We start from the raw sequence: 21883 nt of genomic DNA, 5'->3' as shown, positions 1-21883 counted from the left end.
GACAGCAGGAGCTGCGAAATAAAGTTCTTATTTTATTTAACTCCAGTCATATCGGGGTGTAGAGGGGTGATTGTAATGCCAAGCGGAGCGGGGTTAGAATAACTTACGCCTATAAATTGCTTTTGATCTCTTTGTATCTTTAGGGACTTCAGTAACTTGAGGAAAAAGAACGCCCTGGGCGTTGGTGTTTTACACAAGAGCCATAAAGTGTTCGAACCTTAAATAAAAATCCTTAAAATGAAGAATGTCGCTTAATATATATCAAGAAACTAAAAAATTATGAGGTTGAGTTGCTTCGTTTCCAGCGCCTGTTGTCTTTTTTTAATAACCAGGACGACGAGACGAACATCGTATTGCCGTTCGATGTTGAAAAGATACAAGATTCCCTGGGGACGAGGTTAAGGTAGAGTCTTTGAAAATAGGCGTGACATAGCACCTGTTTTAAAATTTCTTCAAAATTGTTATAGTACTTTTATTTCAAATATATAAAAACTCAGCCAGAAAAAGTAAACAATAAGAGACGATGAGAGGCGAAAATACTTAGGGATGAGGTTGCAAAACGGCTAAATTCAAGAACTCTGAAGCTAACAGAGCTATATTTCTAGCTAGAGCTATATTTCATCAAATCGATCTAAAAAGTTATCATCAAGTACACCACTATTAATTTAATTCTTGCTGAAGTTATAGAACAACAAAACAAGATCATAAATTTTGACCAAACGACTAAATGAGACAATTTTATTATATATAGTAGCTTTAGGTATCTCTACCTTTTTTTAAGCTTTTGTTAAATTTGCTATAGGTTTATATTTCTCCTAAACAATAAGCTTTGTACATCGTGTTAAGTATACTTTTCATATCATACATGTGGTTAAACTATTTTCATTTTTCAAAACATACATGAATACACCGCTAGACGAATATTGTCCCACAGATGAAAGGGGCGCGCAAGGTAAGCAGCACGGCGCAAGGGAATTAGAGCAATGTACAGCCTAAACCCCCCTTATTTTTACATGATGGCGCAGCAGTTGCGAGCAGTATTTGGTTTATGTTTTGCTTTTGTGATTTTCCTGACAAATTTACAGATAGAAATTATCTAAGGATAAAAAAATATAATATACACAAGGCACTGGGATTGATTTTTAGATATTTTATTCCCTCTTCTTTTCAAGAACAAGTTGCTAGAATTTCAGCTATTTTCAGGGAAATTCCATGAGGAAAACAACAGGTGTGCTACAAATCGCTTGCTTGAATTTATATTAGAGAATTTGCACATGCATGGTATTAAAAAAGCAGGTCTCTCAAGAGCTTGTGGCATAAATTGTATTGTAAATGAGCACTGTTGAAACATTCTTTGCATACAGTTATTGGATAACATCTCTCTTTTAAGTTACGAAATAATAAGATTTGACATATTTCTAACGGCAAAATTAAAAAATATATAATATACTTTCTATAAATACATGTAAACAAAGATAATATTGAAAGTATAATTAACCACAAGAAGACAAAAACCAAGCTTTAGTGAATAATGCTCAATGTTAAAATCATTCATTAAAGAAAAGGTAAATGTTCTAAAAGAGCTTTGCAGGTGAATATTGCAATATTTAAGGGCAATGTGTAATTTTCGCGTGTGCGATAGTTTGCACTCCTAGACAGCATTTGTGCGTGTGTGAGAATTTGTTTGAATTTATGATTTTCTTTGGATTTTTATTATCTTAATTTATAATATTTTCCAATGAAATAGACACAAAAGTGCTTTGTTCTGTTTTGTCATTGGTTTCTCTTTATATGTAAACAGAATGTCAAAAAAAACTGTCACACCAAGAAAACTGCTGGCAGCTTTTGAAGAAGGTTGTGGAAAGTATTCAAAGGTAATCCTTGACTTTAATAATATTTAATAATTTAATTTACTTTAATAATATTTATTGTTATCCCAGTAAGACTTTCCCATTCATGTCATTGTTATAATGAAGTGATTTTTAATGATCCTTGTTTATAATTCTCTTTCATTTTTTGCAGCCATTGTTGGCAAAGAATCACAATGCAGTCATATCCCCTCCAGCTCTGCTTCCTGGTGAAACTTTAATATTGCAACAAGACAGAGTAACATGTGTGAATACATTAAGTCAAGCAGCAACTGGCTCTATTCATCTGACAAACTATCGAATAATATTTACTGGAAATTACATGCAGGTTTGAAATCACTACTTCTTCAGTTTTTATTCTAGGGATTTCTTTAGTTTTATTAACAAGTGCGGGTTATAGATGTGTTAAGTTCTGTGTTAAGTTCCTTCAACTTTTTTAGTTCTTTATTATATTATTGTTGTCAGCTATATGTATATGACTTATACAAAAGTGCTAAAGTCCTCTGGATTTGCTCTCTAAAGAAATACTGATAATTGGACTACTCTTATGTATAATTTCAATAAACTTAAGTTTGTCCTTGTTTTTATTTTTTAGAATAAAAAATTTGTACATCAAATGAACGAAGAATATCTTGCAACTCTTGGTTATCGTTACCAACCGAGAAAACATTTATTTTACAAAGTATCTCCTAACTTTCGAAAACTTGTTGAAAAGTCAAAGTAAGACAATAACAATTGGAATAAACCTATTTTCACTCAAACTGCCATTTGTCCTTGTATAGGTTTAAAAAAAATTCGCACTGCTTTATTATGTTCTATTATTCCCCAAGCTATTACTAACAGAAAGGAAAACGTATTCTCCAAACATTTTTTTTTTGTTTGTTTCCTTTTTTGTTCTAGTTTCTTTGAAAACAAAATTATTATGTTGTTGTTTTTAATATGGTATGTACATTAAAAATTATCTATATAATAATACAGAGACTGTGTCTGTCCGTAACATGCAAAGTGGATCTGTTCATTTTCTTTTGATGTTGCTGAAAAATGCATGTCTAATATGTTAAATTTTCTGACGTTACAGCGCAACGCCAGTAACACTACTTTAACGTCAATAGCCTAGATTAAATTAATGAAGCCATTACAGTGCACCTGAAACTTTAAGGCCAAATAACTTGGAAACGAGGTGGTGACGTCAATGATTTTTCACCGCATAGGGACCACCTATGACCAATTTGGGTAATTTTCTCAAACCTGGATCCCCAAATCCGTTTCGGAATAGACGGGTTGATGACGTCATCAAAAAACCTTCAAACCCTAATATCTCTGCAACCATTTGTGGAAGATACATGATCCTAACCTTTTCTTGATCAGCGTTTAAAGATCTATACGATGAGGGCAACGGGTAAAAAAGTAATTTTTGTTTTTTTGCAGGGCCTTGCTGACGTCAGCAAAATTTTTAAACCTTTATATCTCCTCAACCGTTCATCAAAAGCACATGATTTTATACATTATTTTATCAGAGTTTCGAGCACTGCGCAATAGATACAACAGATAAATAAATTTCCAAGAAAAAATATTTTGTGTATTAACATGTCCTTGCAGATGTCATCAAAATTCAAGTGATGGTTATCTTTTTCATTGTTCCCCTGCCTAAGTGGATTTTTCCACGGGCTATATCAACTAGTAAGTAATAAAATTAAATTAAATTAAAAATTTGTTGAATTTAGCCTTGTGTTAAAGTTAATAAAAATTAGTGGGCTGTTGAAGGGTACAAACAAAAATTTATCTGGAAGAAACACAAATTAGTTTGTGGCTGTTGTTGTTGTTACTTCTGCCTAGAAACTGATTTTTTTTTTATTTTAGCCTTACTAAGTCTTACAACATTGTCCTGGAAATGTTTGTCTGAATAAAATTGCTAGTAAAATTTATTTCTTCAACAGGTCATTAAAGCATTATCGGAAAGTCAAAAGATTAATTGATAAAAGTGTGCCTTACATGCGAAAATGTGCATCGTCCGATAACTTACTTGAAGGTCATTTTGGACTTATCAATCCAATCTTCAATGCAGAACTTGATGATAAGAAAGTGGATAGTAAGAAAGTAGATGAAAATGGTAAGTTACACGGAAGCATGATTTTAGTTTTTATTTTTTAAAATTTCAGTGATAAAAACTTTTTATTGCTTTAAAAATATAATATTCTTTGGAGATGCTTATGCTACTTATCTAATCTAGATCATTTTCCATAGAACAGGATTTGCCACACCTTAAAAGTGTTCAGCTCCCTCATATTTTAAGAAATCTCCTTAAAACTCTCTAGAAGTCTCGAGTCTGAAAATTGTTTATTCCTTCAAAACAAATAGATAGATGACAAGGATGTATGTATGTCTTTCTCAGGTTTAACTTGGAAAAAATAATGCTCTATTTTCTTAGTTATATATAAGTTTAATTTTTAATTCTTTTTCTCATTTTTTAAAGTTTTAGTTGACATAATTTATGTTTGAAATAATTGCCTAAATACAAGCTAGACTAGCAAGTGTGGAATCACAAAACAAAAACACTAACAAAAAATATTATATTTTCTGCTAGTTTATTAATTTGATTTGCAACTTTTCAAAAAATATTTTGAAAACACTAACCTTTAATTAGAATGCTGTAATTCTAAAAGAATATTGGATGTTATACCCAATGTCTTGGTTAATCTCCCAAAATTAATATGCAAAAGTAGTTTCCTGTATTAAGCTAGAGTAAAAACACAGGCTACTATGCATTTTGTAGAAAACTTCATCATAGTTAGCAGTTTAGCTCGTTATGCACATAGTTGATTGCTCAATTTGTAGCATAGATTTTCACACAAACTTGAATTGAAAAAAAACTTTACTTTAGGTTTGTGATTGTGTAGGAACAAATTTCAAGCAAGAAAATCTATTCCTCGTAGGCTTCTTATTTCACTGGACAACTCTTTTAATTGATGCAGTATCTATGTTTCTGTGTATCACGTAATCATTTCAATAAAAAACCTTTAAATTTTAATATTTCTGCAACCGTTCGTCAGAAGCTCACATCCTATACATTTTCTTGATCAACGTTTCAGCTTTTTTTGTATTGACAGGTCACTGATGTTATTCAAATTCAAATAAACGGATCTTTTCCATTGTTCTTTTGCCTTAGGGATCGTCCACAAATTTCGTCTAAATTCGGCTCATTTTAAATCGTCTTGTAAATTTGTTTTGTTCGTCTTAACTCTTTCATACGAGACGATTTTTTGTGATAACATTGTAGTGTCTTAACCGTCTTAATTCGTCTCATATCGTCTCCTGATAGTCACAAATTCGTCTCCGAATATCATATTTTAAAAACAAATTCGTCTCCGAATCGTCTCATTTCGTCTATGAATTTTCTTAATTCGTCTCAAATCGTCTCAATTCGTCTCTGCTATAATAAATTCGTCTCAAAAGTTGAAAAATATTTTCGAACACTTCCGTGAGTTTAACACGAAACTTTAAAAATCTTGGCCAGGAGACCCAGCGTGATTTTGTTCCGTGAAAAAGAAATTATTCCATTGTTCTAGCGGAACGGCAGTGGCATAGCCTAGTTAACTAAGCTTTCTTCTTCAGTTGATAAAATGAGTTTCTCTCAAACTAAAGCTTAGACGCGAACGAATGACTCAGCGGAAACCCCGAGTTTAAATCGAACAATGTGACTAATCGCTTCGGAGGACATTTTAATTTATCTGTGAGTTGTTTACCAAGCTTGGTCAAATCTTACTTTGGTAAAAACTTTGTAGAATACTAATGTTTGTTAGGGTGAGTGAAACCACTCGCTGGAATATTCGGGATGAAAAGGGCTTTCCCCGATAATAATCACGTGAGCAGAGAACAATAGAATTAGCCAATCAAAAAGCGCGGCCAGATTTTGGCCGCAGAAAAATCGTTTGAGACCCAGCGTAATTTTCCCACCTTAACTACTCCGATTTCCCGGTGGTAAGAAAAATTACGCTGGGTCTCCTGGCTAGCAGTGGCACAGCTACTGATTAACTTAAGCTACATTGTTTGTACTCGTTCGATTGTTGAATGTTACGGTCTGTATATTTATCAAACTTGGCAACATTTTATCACAGCAAACTTCGTCGTTCGAAGCTGGAACTATGTTGTGGAAAAGCGAAACAAATCTCACAAAAAATATTATTATTGGTCGTGACAGATGGAATCTTGAGTTATTTTCGATATTTACTGGTAAGTATATCTGAAACTGAATTTAGCCATAAATATTCTTTAAGATTAGGATTCTTTAAATATGTTGTTAGGAAGGAATATATAGATATTAAATATAGATAGTTAGATGCGAAACATAGCTCGTCTTTACTGGGAGATATATTCGAAATGGCTGGCGTTCCTCCGCAAACGTCACATCATCGAAAAACATTAAAATTAGCCAATCAAAAATCGCCGAAAATTTTCTTGAGGTAGAAAATAGCCTTAACATGGTATTCATTAACTAAACGAAACCAGTACACAGATCAGGGATAAAAGCAAAATTTATGTCAAGATGTTTGTTCTCAGGTGTATTTAGGTGTATTTAGGTGTATTCTGCCTGTAATGGTTCGTACATTTCAGTATATTAGCTCTTTTTAACTTAATACATTTAAATGTTATGTTGGAGAGCTAAGAGAAACCGTCCTTTTCGAATTTTTCAAGAAGAAAAATGTAACAATTTTTATCTTCTGCTCTGTGTTCGAATCGTGATTCATTCATTGGTTTCAGAGGGTCAGAGCACACGTGCGAGTGAGTTGTCGTTTTTTTTATCAGTTTGATTCTTTTTTTAAGTATGTTATGAGAAACATAAACATGCTGAACCTATACCCGAAGAAAAGTTAAAATAGGGAGTTAATAAATTTTAGATATTTCTATTAACTATGATAAATCATAGTTAGAAATATCTAAAATTTATTTTGTAAGACATTTTATTTTGTAAGGGAATAAAAAAAGTGCGAGAATAAAAAAGCGCGGAATAAATTAGAACAAATTCTTTTTCAAACAATATTAAAATAAAAACTTAAAATACGAAGACAAGTCAGAATAAGGAGCTAAAAAATTTTATCTGAAATTTCCACGGTTTTAGGAAATCAATCATCTCAACATTTTACGTTATGCACGTTTTTTTTATAAGAAACCAGTCCATAAATACGTAGCTAAATACGTATGCAAAAACACTTTTACTTTGACCTTTCTGTGCCTAAGGTTTTTTATAGAATGCGAGAAAAAAAAAGTTCGGAACGTGAGAATTGACCTAAATAATTTCGTCTATTTATTTTATCAATCCGTGGTGTCCCTTATTTTCTGACTTGCCTTTCGACATTTTGAGTTAATGATTTCATTTAAATTGTTTTTTATATTATTTTCAAATTCCTCCTTATGCTCCTTCCTGGCCTTCTGCAAAATTATTCCCATTCTTCGTGGTGACAACACGTTTTTATTTTTGCCACCATTCAACCTGCCACCTGCTAATTCGGCAAGGGTGAAACGCTTACCCAGCTCTTTTTTAATTAACGCGGAGCATGGGTTAATTTTGCGTAGCGGGTTTTTTTTACCAACGGGTGGTGTGGCTTGCGGAGTTGCGACTTGCGGCCGTGCTTCAACATGCGTGGTCTCCATGCCCATGTCATCATGTTCTGTGGGCAAGAAAAGTAGCGGATCAAAATTATTTTCCAGCATCTCAACATAACTATTCGGTGGCTGGGTAATTGTTGCTGGCAAGGGCAATGGTTCCTGGTAAATTTTATTTTTAGCCTCGTATAAGTTTCTTTTTTTCATGATGTAACTCTCAAGCACAGCAGTTCTTGCGCTTATAGCGTCTACTTTTGTGTCCAACTTCTGACACAGGCCCAGTATCAAATCAGTGTTTCTTTTTGTTTCGTGGATTACCTGTGCCAGATTGTTGGACTCAAAATCGATTTCATGGTCGGCAATGTTAAAATTTGGAATGTTTTGAACACAATCAGCAATGAAAGAGCTTGTGGAGACGGTAGCAGGATCATTTTTTAAAGTGGACACGATTGACGGTAATTCTGGTGTGATATTAAAAAGAAAATTTTCCGGAGTCAAAAGATTAATGGCTGGCGAAGTTTTAGAAGGTGAATGATCAGGCGATGTTTTGGATGGTAAATGGTCAGGCAAGGTTTTAGATAGTGAAAGGCCTGGCAAGGTTTTATACGGTGAAAGGCTTTTGACTGCTTTGGTTGCAAATACCAAGTCCAAGGATTTTAGTTGATCACTTGGTAGGTGGCTCTCATCCGTAATCTCTTTGCTAGAATCTGCTACGCTATCTTCCACATTACCTGTGGGCTCTTCTTCACTGGCTTCCTCTTCACTGGCTTCCTCCATGTATTCGTACATGACCGAGTTGCCGCATCGTGTGGTAACCTTCGCAAAAAGTAAGTTTTGGAAAGTTTAAAAACTGGATAAGTCTAAATAAACGGGCTTTGGGAGATATTCTTTACCGGATAAACCTTTTGCTTATTAAATATGTGTTTTTAGTCTGAAATTGTTCTTATTTTATTCTTATTTTCAACAAATATCAGCCTTATTGTTCTAATAAAAATTAAATAATTGTTTCTTAGTAATTCTAGAGTTGCAATATATCTTTAAAAAAAACATGTGTTGTCAAAATTATGCATCATTCACGCGATACAATGCAACGTCTTCTGTATGAAATCGAATTCGAACGTGATAAAAAAAAGAAAACATAGAAAACAAAAACCATTTTTGCATACACTTTTCTTAATGTGACTATGATATGACAAAAATAGAATCTATTTACCTTTGCGTTAAATTCATCGTTAACATCAACAATGAACTTTGTTTTTCGAACCCTGTCAAAAATAATATGACCCATTTGTAAATATTTAGGGTGCTTGTATAACGGGAAGTTTTTTGAATTGATGGCATTCCTTGATACCAACGACCGTTTTAGAATTGGAATCCTCACATTGTTTGTGTCAAGCCAACAGTCGTACGATTTTGCATAGCCTGTCCAAGTAACTTTCAGCCTCTCCCCACTATTCTCTACGACTACAGCATTAAGCCAATGCCTAGTTTCGGGATCTAAGGCTTGGACTGAGGACTTAACTTTGTACTCCATCTAAAAGGACGCGTAGATAGCTATTTGTATACACTCTACATAAATAAGTATTTCTGAAAGACGGACTGTCTCGCGTCCAAAAAATATAAGAATATTGCTTACTTTTTCTTTATATCGCTACCACGTAAAATTATAACTATAGCTAGCTTGCTAGCTAGTTTTTACTATATATCGACGACAATTAAGAACAAATCTTTCAGCAACGTATCCAAAAGAAAACTTTATTAATATTAAGAACTTTTCCAAAAAAATATTAAATAATGTATATCATATAGCTATAGCTAGTCTCCACTCTAAGCTAAAACCCTTGGTTTACACTGTTCGCGCCTTTTTATCGAAATAATCCTGCAATCTCGTCCCCAGATCTTTTTGCGCTTTGTCTTTTGGAAAACCGCTTGGAAAAAAACGCGGATAAAGGGCGTTTTTGGTCTATGACGCCATCGAAATTTTTCAGAAAAGTTGAATTCTGCGTTTTACTTTACATATAATATGGTGCCCAATAAATTATGCCAGATTCTTCATAACTTGAGATATTGAAAATGACCCCGAAATAAAAAAGGACTGGCCTTAAGTAGCCCGAGTAGCAAATATGTCCATTAATGGTCCATTAACCTCATGTGTCGGGTTTTGTCTGCTTCTGAAAAAAAAGCGTATCTGCAGCCATGATTGCAGACATCATATTTTGTTGTAAGGCAGGGCATGATGCGCGATGCACTAGAAATATTTCGGCATAGTTGTGACTGTACCATCTCGATGAGCGTTTTATAGTGACCTGCAAAAAAATCACTATGTTGTGGTGTTGGACACGTGCCTCCAAATTCTCTTATCACGTCTAAAAATTGGTTCTTCCGAAGTGGCAAGGATGAGCAATGGTCACAATCTGTGCTAGTACAACGTACAAACTCAATTTGATACGCTTTCCTCGTACAATGCTTCACGAAAAAGCGGTATTTCTGTTGTAGCTCTGTAAATTCAACAGATGATTTTATCGATTTTCTGGATGCAACACAAAATCTTTTGATAGTATCGTGCGCGCACTTGATATCCTTCAGCAACGGAACCAAGCCCGGATGTTGCTCGTGTAGCGCTGGTCTGCCTCGTTTTTTTGAAGCTAAAATAAGAAAAAGACTATTCTATAAATGCAAATAATGACGCGAGTGATTACTAAACAAGTTTATTAATGTTTATTTAGTAAAATCTGACTTGAGGCTGGCTATTCTTACTTTTGAGACTTTCAGTCTGTTTTATTCTTATTTTGTTCTTAATAGTAAGAACACGACTTCAGAATTTAGCCTCTATTTGTTCTTATTGATATATTTTTCCCAAAGTTTCTGAAATTTATGTATTTATATACATGAGATAATATGTTTAAGTCCAGCACAAAATATAAAAAATTCAAGCAAACAAAAAAAGATTACTGGAATACATTATTTTGTTCTTATAATCTGTGAAGGAATTCAGGTTGAGTACGTTTTTAATATGTTCTTAATTATTGGCAAAATCTCAGCCTCAACGCTCTTAAAAACGCAGTTTTTATAAAACAAATCGCGTATTGAATTGACAAAATTGAAGGCTAAAGGAAAAAAGTTTATCCATTTGATTTTTTTTTGTGATAGTTTACAAAAAATGATTCAAATCTTAATCCATGGGCACTAGGCTGCTCAACTGAGTGTCTAAACAAGCGGCTATCTAATTTGTCTGAAATCATTTTACGTAATGCAACCGCACGTCACACAGTTTTTTTGCGGAACATTATTTGCTTCTGACAAGCCGTTTCTGTCACATAAAATTGTTAATAATTTTTTTTTTGCAATGTGCAGCCCACCATAATCAATTGTATAAGTATAATTATACATTAAGTTAATATAACAGTGCAAGTTGACAAAAATAATAAAGCAAAAATAGTTTTTTTTCGTAATTTTCAGAAGCAATATCGCAACAAACTTCAATTGCTATTATTTACTTCTTATGCTCACACCGGCATGTGCGAAGAGAAAAGTTAAAATAGTGAGGTTTTTCGAATATTTGTGTGTTGTTGGTAAAAAAACAACAAATCTTTTAAAGATTTTGCATCATCGAGCTTTAAATTTACGAATAAAGAAAATATATAGTTTTATAATTATAGTAGTTTTTTTCTCATGACTACGGAAAAATCACAAGATAAATTGGGCAATTATATATTTTTTTGTTTTCAAGACCGTTGCTGAAAATTTTACGACGAGATAAAAATAAATATTTACCGCATTGTAAAATTTCGTTGATGTAATCTTCATTTTCATCATCGGACAAAGAATCGTCCGTAAACAACCAATCTAGGTCGCTGTCGCTATCTGAAATATCTGAATACATTAAAACCACTTTAAAAAACACTAGCTTTTTAAATAAATTTTCGTGTTTAAGAAACCCTGTCGTCTTAGTTCGTCTCAATTCGTCTCCGTGATTTTACCGCAGCGTCTTAATTCGTCTCAATTCGTCTCCGTGATTTTACCGCAGCGTCTTAATTCGTCTCAATTCGTCTCCGTGATTTTACCGCAGCGTCTCAATTCGTCTCAATTCGTCTTAAAATATTTTGTTCCACTTTTTTTATTCTGAGACGAATTGACAAAATATCGTCTCCTGATATTTATGAGACGATTTTTAAATCGTCTCAATTTCAATTAAGAACAAAACGAGACGAATTTTTTTTAACTTTTTCGTCTTATAGCGTCTCGTTAATGGGACGAAATTTGTGGACGATCCCTTAGTAGTGGGTTTTTTCTATGGGTTTTATCGACTAGTATAGTAAATAATTATTAACCCCCAGTTTCACTACACATTCACAAATTTATCTTTAGATGCTGAAGTGGTGATCTCCATTCCAATATTAAGTTTGTATGAAATAAAAAAGTTTCCAAAACAATACTTAGAGGACGAAAAATTGCTAATGCTAAATCCTGGAATTGAAATCATCACAACAAATTATCAGGCTATCAAGGTATGTACCTTCCGATGGTAATATCTCCAGCCCGGATGGGGAGATGGGGAAGATGAAATTCCTACTGAAATTATTACTTTTTGCAGGAAAAAGCTTTTATATACAAGTTTTTTTCAAAAATCATGGACACTGCAAATGTTTCTTTTGCAAACACTTTCTTTCGTAAGAGTTAGCAAATGCTCCCTTGTCTGAAGTCCTTTATATTTTTGAACAGCAATAAGCTTTGGAGCTGGGCTTACAAATTTCCATTTAAGTAAAAATAAGGGAATTTTTTTCCTTACCTGGTGGGTATTTTGGAAATATATTTTGAGTATTTTGTTACATTACTACTTCAGAACCACTTGCAGCTATGTTATTCTTTTATCACAATACTGAAAAAAGCTGGCTAATCAAGAACCTTTTTCTTTCGGAAAATATGGGAACCTTACAAATTAATAATATATTTTATGGCTATTAATGAGAAATAACCAAAGTGATGAGCAGGTAAAGAAGAATATATGAGAGACCTAAATCTCTATTTTTATTCCATTGGGAAGCTTATAATTCATAGAATACGCTATGCCAGGAAATTAACAAATGACCTAAATCCTTTTCCAATAACTCGCATTAATTTCATGCAGCATGATTAATTAAATAGGAGTAAGTATCATAACACATATTTTCATGCAATGTGAATTTAGTGATTACTTTACTAATTGCATTACTGAAACATTGCCGGTAGATATCAAACTACAATAAAAGTGGAATTAAAGTTATCCAAACTAACCCAATACATGCTAAAACGGTTTCAAAATTATACAAGCTTTTGAAAAGTGGTGGAGGCAAACTAGTTATATTGAATGGATTTCGAGAATAATTTATATAAAATATATATTTTTGGCAGCCAAAAGACAACATACATCTTTTCTATTTTTTATTCTATATTTTGTTTGTTTGTTTGTTTGTTTTATATGTCAATACAGCACTTATAATAACGAACAGTCACTGACTGATGTTAGTCTGTGGTCAAATCGAGCAGCAAGTAATTGTGCCTTTCACAGACGAAAAACGCTTCCAAATTTTTAGCAACAATAAAAAATATTGTTTATATAAAGCAAACAGCGTTTAACTACCAAAAATAAAACGCAAACAATAGTTGCTTCAAGCTTCATCTAGATCATATAATAAAGCAGTTGTGACTAACTTAAATTATTGTGAAAAAATTTAATTAATATGTTTTTTTTACCTGTGGTTAAATTTTTTTCTTCTTTTCTTCTTACTTTCTCGCCTGCAAGGATAGTATTGGTTTCCAACTCCTAACTGACTAAATATGTCCCAAATGATCAATTGCAATGTCGTCAACAAGCATTCATGCACAAAGTTTTATTTAGAGCTAGGGAGATTCGAACCAGCACTGCAGCAGAACATTGCATTTAAGTGCAACGCGCTAAAAACTGGACTATCGTGACAGAATTAATTTGTGAATATTTAATATTTAATTGAAGTAATCTTTATCTTTTTTGGTCTTTTCTCTTTTGGGCTGGTGTGTTAATCAATACAAAACATTATTTTTTACCACTGTTAATAAAAAATAATTCCGATCTTCATAGTTTAAATGTCTAAAATTTCCCAGCTTTATACCAGCCAACGACTAGAAAATCAACTAGCCGTATTTCATTTGAAAACTGTTACATGCTTAATGTATAAGAATATCAATATTCCAGCCAGGATGGCCAATATTCTTATCTCTGTTGTTTAAACAATAGACCAACAAAAAGTTCACCCTGGTATTCTTATAAAGTATGTTCTTATAAAAGAAAAAGCAAGTAGATGTGCACTATGCTCACTTTATTTAAAGTTTTCCTACCCAACCAGTTTCCTCAGTTTGATTTTTCTTAGCAACCTTTAACACTGCGTCACGCTTTTATAAGAATCTGGTTTGCTTGCTGTATATTTGAAACAAAATGTTTTTTATAAAATAAAGTCTTTTTATTTGTTATTATCAAACAAATTTAAAAAAAAAGATATTCTTTACTTTCTTGATTTTGTTCGAAAATAAAATAAAAGCATATAGAATATCACATTTTATAATAAAAAAAAGTAGGGCATTAGTTTCCCTGAAAGGAAATATTTTGAAAAAAATAAGTTAATCTTAAAATTTAGTAGAAAAGGGGACATTAATAAATTTTAACACTAAAACACTATAATCAAACGGTTTCAAAATGATACAAGCTTTTGAAAAGTGGTGGAGGCAAACTAGTTATATTGAATGGATTTCGAGAATAATTTATATAAAATATATATTTTTGGCAGCCAAAAGACAACATACATCTTTTCTATTTTTTATTCTATATTTTGTTTGTTTGTTTGTTTGTTTTATATGTCAATACAGCACTTATAATAACGAACAGTCACTGACTGATGTTAGTCTGTGGTCAAATCGAGCAGCAAGTAATTGTGCCTTTCACAGACGAAAAACGCTTCCAAATTTTTAGCAACAATAAAAAATATTGTTTATATAAAGCAAACAGCGTTTAACTACCAAAAATAAAACGCAAACAATAGTTGCTTCAAGCTTCATCTAGATCATATAATAAAGCAGTTGTGACTAACTTAAATTATTGTGAAAAAATTTAATTAATATGTTTTTTTTACCTGTGGTTAAATTTTTTTCTTCTTTTCTTCTTACTTTCTCGCCTGCAAGGATAGTATTGGTTTCCAACTCCTAACTGACTAAATATGTCCCAAATGATCAATTGCAATGTCGTCAACAAGCATTCATGCACAAAGTTTTATTTAGAGCTAGGGAGATTCGAACCAGCACCGCAGCAGAACATTGCATTTAAGTGCAACGCGCTAAAAACTGGACTATTGTGACAGAATTAATTTGTGAATATTTAATATTTAATTGAAGTAATCTTTATCTTTTTTGGTCTTTTCTCTTTTGGGCTGGTGTGTTAATCAATACAAAACATTATTTTTTACCACTGTTAATAAAAAATAATTCCGATCTTCATAGTTTAAATGTCTAAAATTTCCCAGCTTTATACCAGCCAACGACTAGAAAATCAACTAGCCGTATTTCATTTGAAAACTGTTACATGCTTAATGTATAAGAATATCAATATTCCAGCCAGGATGGCCAATATTCTTATCTCTGTTGTTTAAACAATAGACCAACAAAAAGTTCACCCTGGTATTCTTATAAAGTATGTTCTTATAAAAGAAAAAGCAAGTAGATGTGCACTATGCTCACTTTATTTAAAGTTTTCCTACCCAACCAGTTTCCTCAGTTTGATTTTTCTTAGCAACCTTTAACACTGCGTCACGCTTTTATAAGAATCTGGTTTGCTTGCTGTATATTTGAAACAAAATGTTTTTTATAAAATAAAGTCTTTTTATTTGTTATTATCAAACAAATTTAAAAAAAAAGATATTCTTTACTTTCTTGATTTTGTTCGAAAATAAAATAAAAGCATATAGAATATCACATTTTATAATAAAAAAAAGTAGGGCATTAGTTTCCCTGAAAGGAAATATTTTGAAAAAAATAAGTTAATCTTAAAATTTAGTAGAAAAGGGGACATTAATAAATTTTAACACTAAAACACTATAATCAAACGGTTTCAAAATGATACAAGCTTTTGAAAAGTGGTAGAGGCAAACTAGTTATATTGAATGGATTTCGAGAATAATTTATATAAAATATATATTTTTGGCAGCCAAAAGACAACATACATCTTTTCTATTTTTTATTCTATATTTTGTTTGTTTGTTTGTTTGTTTTATATGTCAATACAGCACTTATAATAACGAACAGTCACTGACTGATGTTAGTCTGTGGTCAAATCGAGCAGCAAGTAATTGTGCCTTTCATAGACTAAAAACGCTTCTAAATTTTTAGCAACAATAAAAAATATTGTTTATATAAAGCAAACAGCGTTTAACTACCAAAAATAAAACGCAAACAATAGTTGCTTCAAGCTTCATCTAGATCATATAATAAAGCAGTTGTGACTAACTTAAATTATTGTGAAAAAATTTAATTAATATGTTTTTTTTACCTGTGGTTAAATTTTTTTCTTCTTTTCTTCTTACTTTCTCGCCTGCAAGGATCAGGGAATTCCACGAAGAAAACAACACGCGTGCTACACATCGCACGCGTAAATCTATTTTAGAAAATTTGCGCGTGCGTTTTTTTGATTTTTTTCCTGGTTTATCTCACTCTTATCAGTCCCGTGAGTGTTAAGTGGTGTAAAAGTGCTAAATATATTAACAAAACACCTTAGTTCGTTGTAGGAAGTAATTTATAATAGGTATATAACATATAATTAAATTTAAACAGTGGAAGAAGAGACGCTGACACGTGCCAGACGTTGCACTTACTGCAATGGTCTGCCATTTTGTTTGTAGTGCTATTTATCCCCAACCTTGTTCCCAGGGTTATATTTTCTCCGTGGGTTATCTATTATCTATAAAAATGGTAAAAAAGGGGAGTCATTTTTTATTTATTGAGGTTTCAAGTTTTGTTTGTTAGATTTTGGGAGACGGCTTGTTTGGAATAGTTTAAAGTTGTTTTTAAATTTAAAGTTGTTCTTTAGATTTTTAAAAGTAAAACAAGTATGTTATGTTCTTTTACACAGTTAGGAATTTTAAAATAAAATGTTCAACATATTTAATTTAAACACAGGAAAAAAACACGGCGTTTAATTAACGTTTTTAAAAAAAATTTAATTTAACCACAAGTGGTTATTAACTGTTTTTAATGATACAGTTGAAGCTGTCGATGTAAAACGATTGATTTTTGGAATACAGTTTTTAATAGTTAAATGCTTAAAGCATAGCCTTAAACGACGACATTAACTACGCTGTAGAAAATCAACTTTTATAATTCCTTCGTTAATTTTTTTATTTTACGAGAGTAAAGAGCGTAATTAGCGCGTGCGATGAATCGCACGCCTGAATAGCTGTTGCACGTGTGTGGGCGCGTGCGCGTGCGATCGCACGCGTCTCATGGAATTCCCTGAAGGATAGTATTGGTTTCCAACTCCTGACTGACTAACTATGTCCCAAATGATCAATTGCAACGCCGTCAACAAGCATTCATGCACAAAGTTTTATTTAGAGCTAGGGAGATTCGAACCAGCACCGCAGCAGAACATTGCATTTAAGTGCAACGCGCTAAAAACTGGACTATCGTGAATTAAAGTTATCTTTATCTTTTTTGGTCTTTTTTTTTTGGGCTGGTGTGTTAATCAATACAAAACATTATTTTTTACCACTGTTAATAAAAACTAATTCCGATCTTCATAGTTTAAATGTCTAAAATTTCCCAGCTTTATACCAGCCAACGACTAGAAAATCAACTAGCCGTATTTAATTTGAAAACTGTTACATGCTTTATGTATAAGAATATTAAAATTCCAGCCAGGATGGCCAATATTCTTATTTCTCTGTTGTTTAAACAATAGACCAACAAAAAGTTCACCCTGGTATTCTTATAAAGTATGTTCTTATAAAAGAAAAAGCAAGTAGATGTGCACTATGCACACTTTATTTAAAGTTTTCCTACCCAACCAGTTTCCTCAGTTTGATTTTTCTTAGCAACCTTTAACACTGCATCACGCTTTTATAAGAATCTGGTTTGCTTGCTGTATATTTGAAACAAAATGTTTTTTATAAAATAGTCTTTTTATTTGTTATTATCAAACAAATTTAAAAAAAAAGATATTCTTTACTTTCTAGATTTTGTTCAAAACTAGGGTCATAAAAGCATATAGAATATCACATTTTATAATAAAAAAAAAGTCGGGCATTAGTTTCCCTGAAAGGAAATATTTTAAAAAAATAAGTTAATCTTAAAATTTAGTAGAAAAGGGGACATATAAAAAATTTTAACACTAAAACACTATAATCAAAACCATGGCAAATTAAGCTTTGTTACTAGATACTTTACACCTTGAGAAATTGTAGATGCAAATTTTTAATAAAATATCTTTGTTGCGATGAAAAAACACCAGAGCAATAAGTCGATTGCCCAAGATTGCAATAATTTAGACTGGGCGAGCAACCTGAATAAATAAAATAAGTTCATAAACGCATATTTCATTAAAAAAAGTCTTATCTATTTTGTCTTATCTTTTCTTATATATTTTGATCAATTTTTACTGCAAATAATAAGAAAGATAAAATTGATTTTCATGTGAGATCTGATGATGACCAGCCAGACAAACTTTTTGTGGAGTTGGGTAGTTAATGACTCGGCTAGTTTCTCATTTTTCAGAATTGGGCGAGTCTTTGCATGAGCAACAGCGATCACTCTCCCTGCTCTATGCATGTTTTTTCTTTGCATAAAATTTCATAGCATATGTCAAAAAGTAGCTGCAAAGTTTAATTAAGAAGTTACACTTTAATGATGTGTTCATATTTTGTGTAAAACCCCAGTCAGTATTTTGTTTTTATTTGCAATTATTTTTGTTCTTTGACTACATAATTTGTGTATCTATGTCCTTAATTTTTAAGTGTGCTAAGATAATATTTTTTCTTTGACATCATGCCACCATTGCATACAGTTTCGTGTCTCATATAGTTTAATATCATCTGGAAAATATTTTTTGCTCAATACACTTATACATTTTTAGTTAAAGGCTACAAGGATATATAAACATTGACAAAGACTAAAATATAATTGTTCTGAACAAGCTCAGCTTTCCAACTCTGTCTTTTTTTCTGCTTTCTTTTTCCTGTTTTTTCGTTGCTGTTAAATTATGAATTTTTGATACAGAATTGTACCCTAAAAAGTGAAACCAAGGCACTGTTTTAGCAGATTTAAATGGTTTGATTTTGCAGTTTAGGAAATAATATAGGCAGTATACTCAACATAGATAACACATGTATCCTTGAATTATTTCCGAAAATAATTGATTTGATAAAAAAAAAACATTTAGTGTTTTAGGCATGTTTCGTGCTGCATTGTTTATGAAAATTGGTATTCAGCATGTGTGGTCAACACCTTATTCACTAAAATATTTTGTGTTTGTGTGTGCAAGTGCAAAAGACAGATGAAATAAAGACCCAGTTATAAACCTTTGTACTCCTTAGTGACATTAGCCAATAACTAAAGAATTTTACCTAATTTGTAAAATAGTTTCCTAATTTTAAGTAAAGATTTGAGGCATGAATGGGCATGTGACACAATAAAAGAAAAGGAGGAAGTGTTGTTCAGAAAGTGGGCTCATTACAATTATACCTGTGACATCATATTATTGTTTTTGTGGCATTGTATAAATCATGTCAATTTCTTTTGTCTAATAATTAGTAGTATTTTCATTATAGATAGAGTAGGAAGGTTAACTTGTTTTCTTGACCTTGCTAAAACTTGTTAGTTGAAGTATGGAGAAAAAACTTATTTGTCATTTGTTGTTACTTATTATTTGCATTCTGGTTATTGGTTGTTGTTTAATGTCGATAAGCACCAATAATTTGATTGTAGCTAGTTGCTACAAAAAGGGTACAGAATTGAAGATTAAAAGTGGTTTTTGGGAAGCTTGTTTTGATGGCAAATGTTTGTCTCATAAAAACATTATGTATAAATACATTGAAAAAACTACTATAGAATTACAGTTAGATGAATGGTTAAAACACGCTCAAGGACTTTTGATTGTAACTTCAGCATACTCAGTGCTGGCTGGAATATTTTGTACCTTACTGTTTTTTAATGATCGTTGTGAAGAGTATCTTGTTGCAGCAGCGCTTTTTATAACTGCTTTAACTTATGGTTCATGCCTACTCCTTGTTGAAGGAGGCATGAATAAAAGTAATCCTTCTATCCTAAAAGCCATGTGTGAAACAGATACAGCTGATTGGAAATTGAGCTGGACGTTTAAGATTAGTGTTGTTGGCTTTGTGTTCTCAGGTTGTGGATTTATTTTTGCTGTGCTCCTACAATGTCGCCTCAACAAAAGGACAGCCCAAGCTACACAATTTTATTCTAGCATGGGCCAGGAATATTTATAGCTGCTGGCTTGATATTGCTTTCAAATTTTGCTGTTGGATTAAGGAATTCTGCTTCAAAAAGACAGTCAAAATCATGTCGAATCAAAAACAAGAACAACTACGAAGGACTTCTATAAAAAGAAGAACTATGTGTTCCCAGTATTATTATATGGCACGTTCGTTTGAGATGACATTCAAATTAAAGGAATCTTAATTCTTTATAAATAAAATTTTTACTGTGAACTTAAATCTCTCTATAAACCACTTTGATTATGTGTTTTTAAATATCTTATACTTGAAACGTGACCATAATCTTGTATACAGGTCTTCAATTTGTGATAAATCAAGGGTATTTTTGTGGAAATGTGCCTTTGAGAATTAGAAGGAGTGAAAAATGTGTTTATTTAGCCACCTTTTCAAAAATAACAGTGTATAACCTGCAAAAATGTTATTTATAATAAAAAGCACTGTACGAAAATGATAGTTATGGAAAATGTTATTGAAATCTTTTATTTGTTAGAAAATTATTGTATTCAAGAAATTTTAAGAAAAAAATGTTAATTGCTACATTTGAAATTTCTCCTAAACTATAGGGAAGCGTAACTTGTCGCGTTAGCAAAAAAAATTTGTACATGCTGACAAACAAATGAAATGAGTCAACTGTAAGAATAGTCTCAGCGTTCCATTTTGTTGACTTACGGATAGAAACAAGGATATGATCAAATAGGAATTTGAAAATAACATTGCGAAGACTTTAAACCTGGTTCTGGTATAGGATTATTAGATACACTAGTCAACTAGAGTTCACCTCCCTTTAAATTGCATGTAGCCTAAACCATGAGTTTGTAGCATGTGTATGACAGCAAAGACAAACAATGCTTATTACTATAAAAAATACTTTCTAATCTGAATAATAATTCCATTTCCTCTAAATACAGCATTTAATTGTTGGGTATAAAAGAAAGCTTGTTAAATTTTTTATTAAGACATTGTATCTTTCTTCTGTATGGTTTGAATTTAACCAAAGTGTGCTTTAAAAAAGTGCATAAAATAAGTTTAGAAATATTATAGTGACATATACAGTGTGTATAAATTTAAAGTTGAATAATTACAATGCTTTAAGAGTAAAAAAAAGGAAAAAAATAAGTCCACAAAAACTTTTTCAACGAGGAATTTTTTTAAAGGAAAAATGGGTAATATTAGACAATTTTTTGATACTGCTGCATATTTAAATTACCAACAATGTCTAAATAACGACAACAGCGGAGTCCATACGCATTAATGAACCATAAAATATCAACAAATTTGTGATTCATGAGTTTTCTGCTGACGGCCTATTCTAAACTACTTCTACAGCTGCATATGTTTTGATCTGTTGGGTTTTTTAATATTTGCTATATTCAATACGAAAATTTGATTGGGGGACACACTTTTGTCTGATATAATAAGAAACTGTTAAAAACAGTTCATTTAACAAAGGGATGTAATAAGTACTGGTGATTTACTGCCCTGCCATGCCTTTCTTTTCTTACTTGTTCAGCTGACTTCAGAGGGGAGCTTACTTTTGCACAATACATATTCATTGGAGTGTTTATGTTATGTACTTTCTTTTTTGTGTATTTCTATGATATATCAGTATAAAATTGCAAATCTGATGTCCAGTTTTTACACCAACTATTTTTATATGTAAATGGATATTAACAATTTGATTCCTGCTTCTAGTTATGTTTGGGAGAAGACGGATCATATGATGCAGATGAATTAATCAAAAGATTACTAAGACATTCTACTGTCAAAGTAGGTTTTAACTGTTAAAATATGAACCCGTTTTTTAAACTGACCCATTTTGGGTAACCCCAATTCATCCTTTTTCTAAACCTTCCGAAGCACTTTTCATAACAACTTAATGACACTCCAACTGTGTTTTTGCCC

General features: G+C 32.0%; 1 protein-coding gene across 1 annotated transcript in view; it reads left to right on the top strand.

The window, feature by feature from the left end:
- Positions 1 to 1204: 1204 nt before the first annotated feature.
- Positions 1205 to 21883, top strand: part of LOC130657734 (myotubularin-like) — a 29115-nt gene continuing 8436 nt past the window's right edge. Inside the window, exons 1-7 of the mRNA XM_057460744.1 lie at positions 1205 to 1565; positions 1802 to 1874; positions 2023 to 2196; positions 2464 to 2588; positions 3806 to 3978; positions 11838 to 11977; positions 21674 to 21748. Of these exons, the coding sequence (XP_057316727.1) occupies positions 1803 to 1874; positions 2023 to 2196; positions 2464 to 2588; positions 3806 to 3978; positions 11838 to 11977; positions 21674 to 21748 (759 nt within the window). The 5' untranslated portion in view covers positions 1205 to 1565; position 1802. The remainder of the gene's footprint in view (positions 1566 to 1801; positions 1875 to 2022; positions 2197 to 2463; positions 2589 to 3805; positions 3979 to 11837; positions 11978 to 21673; positions 21749 to 21883) is intronic.

The sequence above is a fragment of the Hydractinia symbiolongicarpus genome, chromosome 9, assembly GCF_029227915.1.
Source record: "Hydractinia symbiolongicarpus strain clone_291-10 chromosome 9, HSymV2.1, whole genome shotgun sequence".
NCBI lineage: Eukaryota > Metazoa > Cnidaria > Hydrozoa > Anthoathecata > Hydractiniidae > Hydractinia > Hydractinia symbiolongicarpus.
This window is presented reverse-complemented; position numbering and strand designations above follow the sequence as displayed.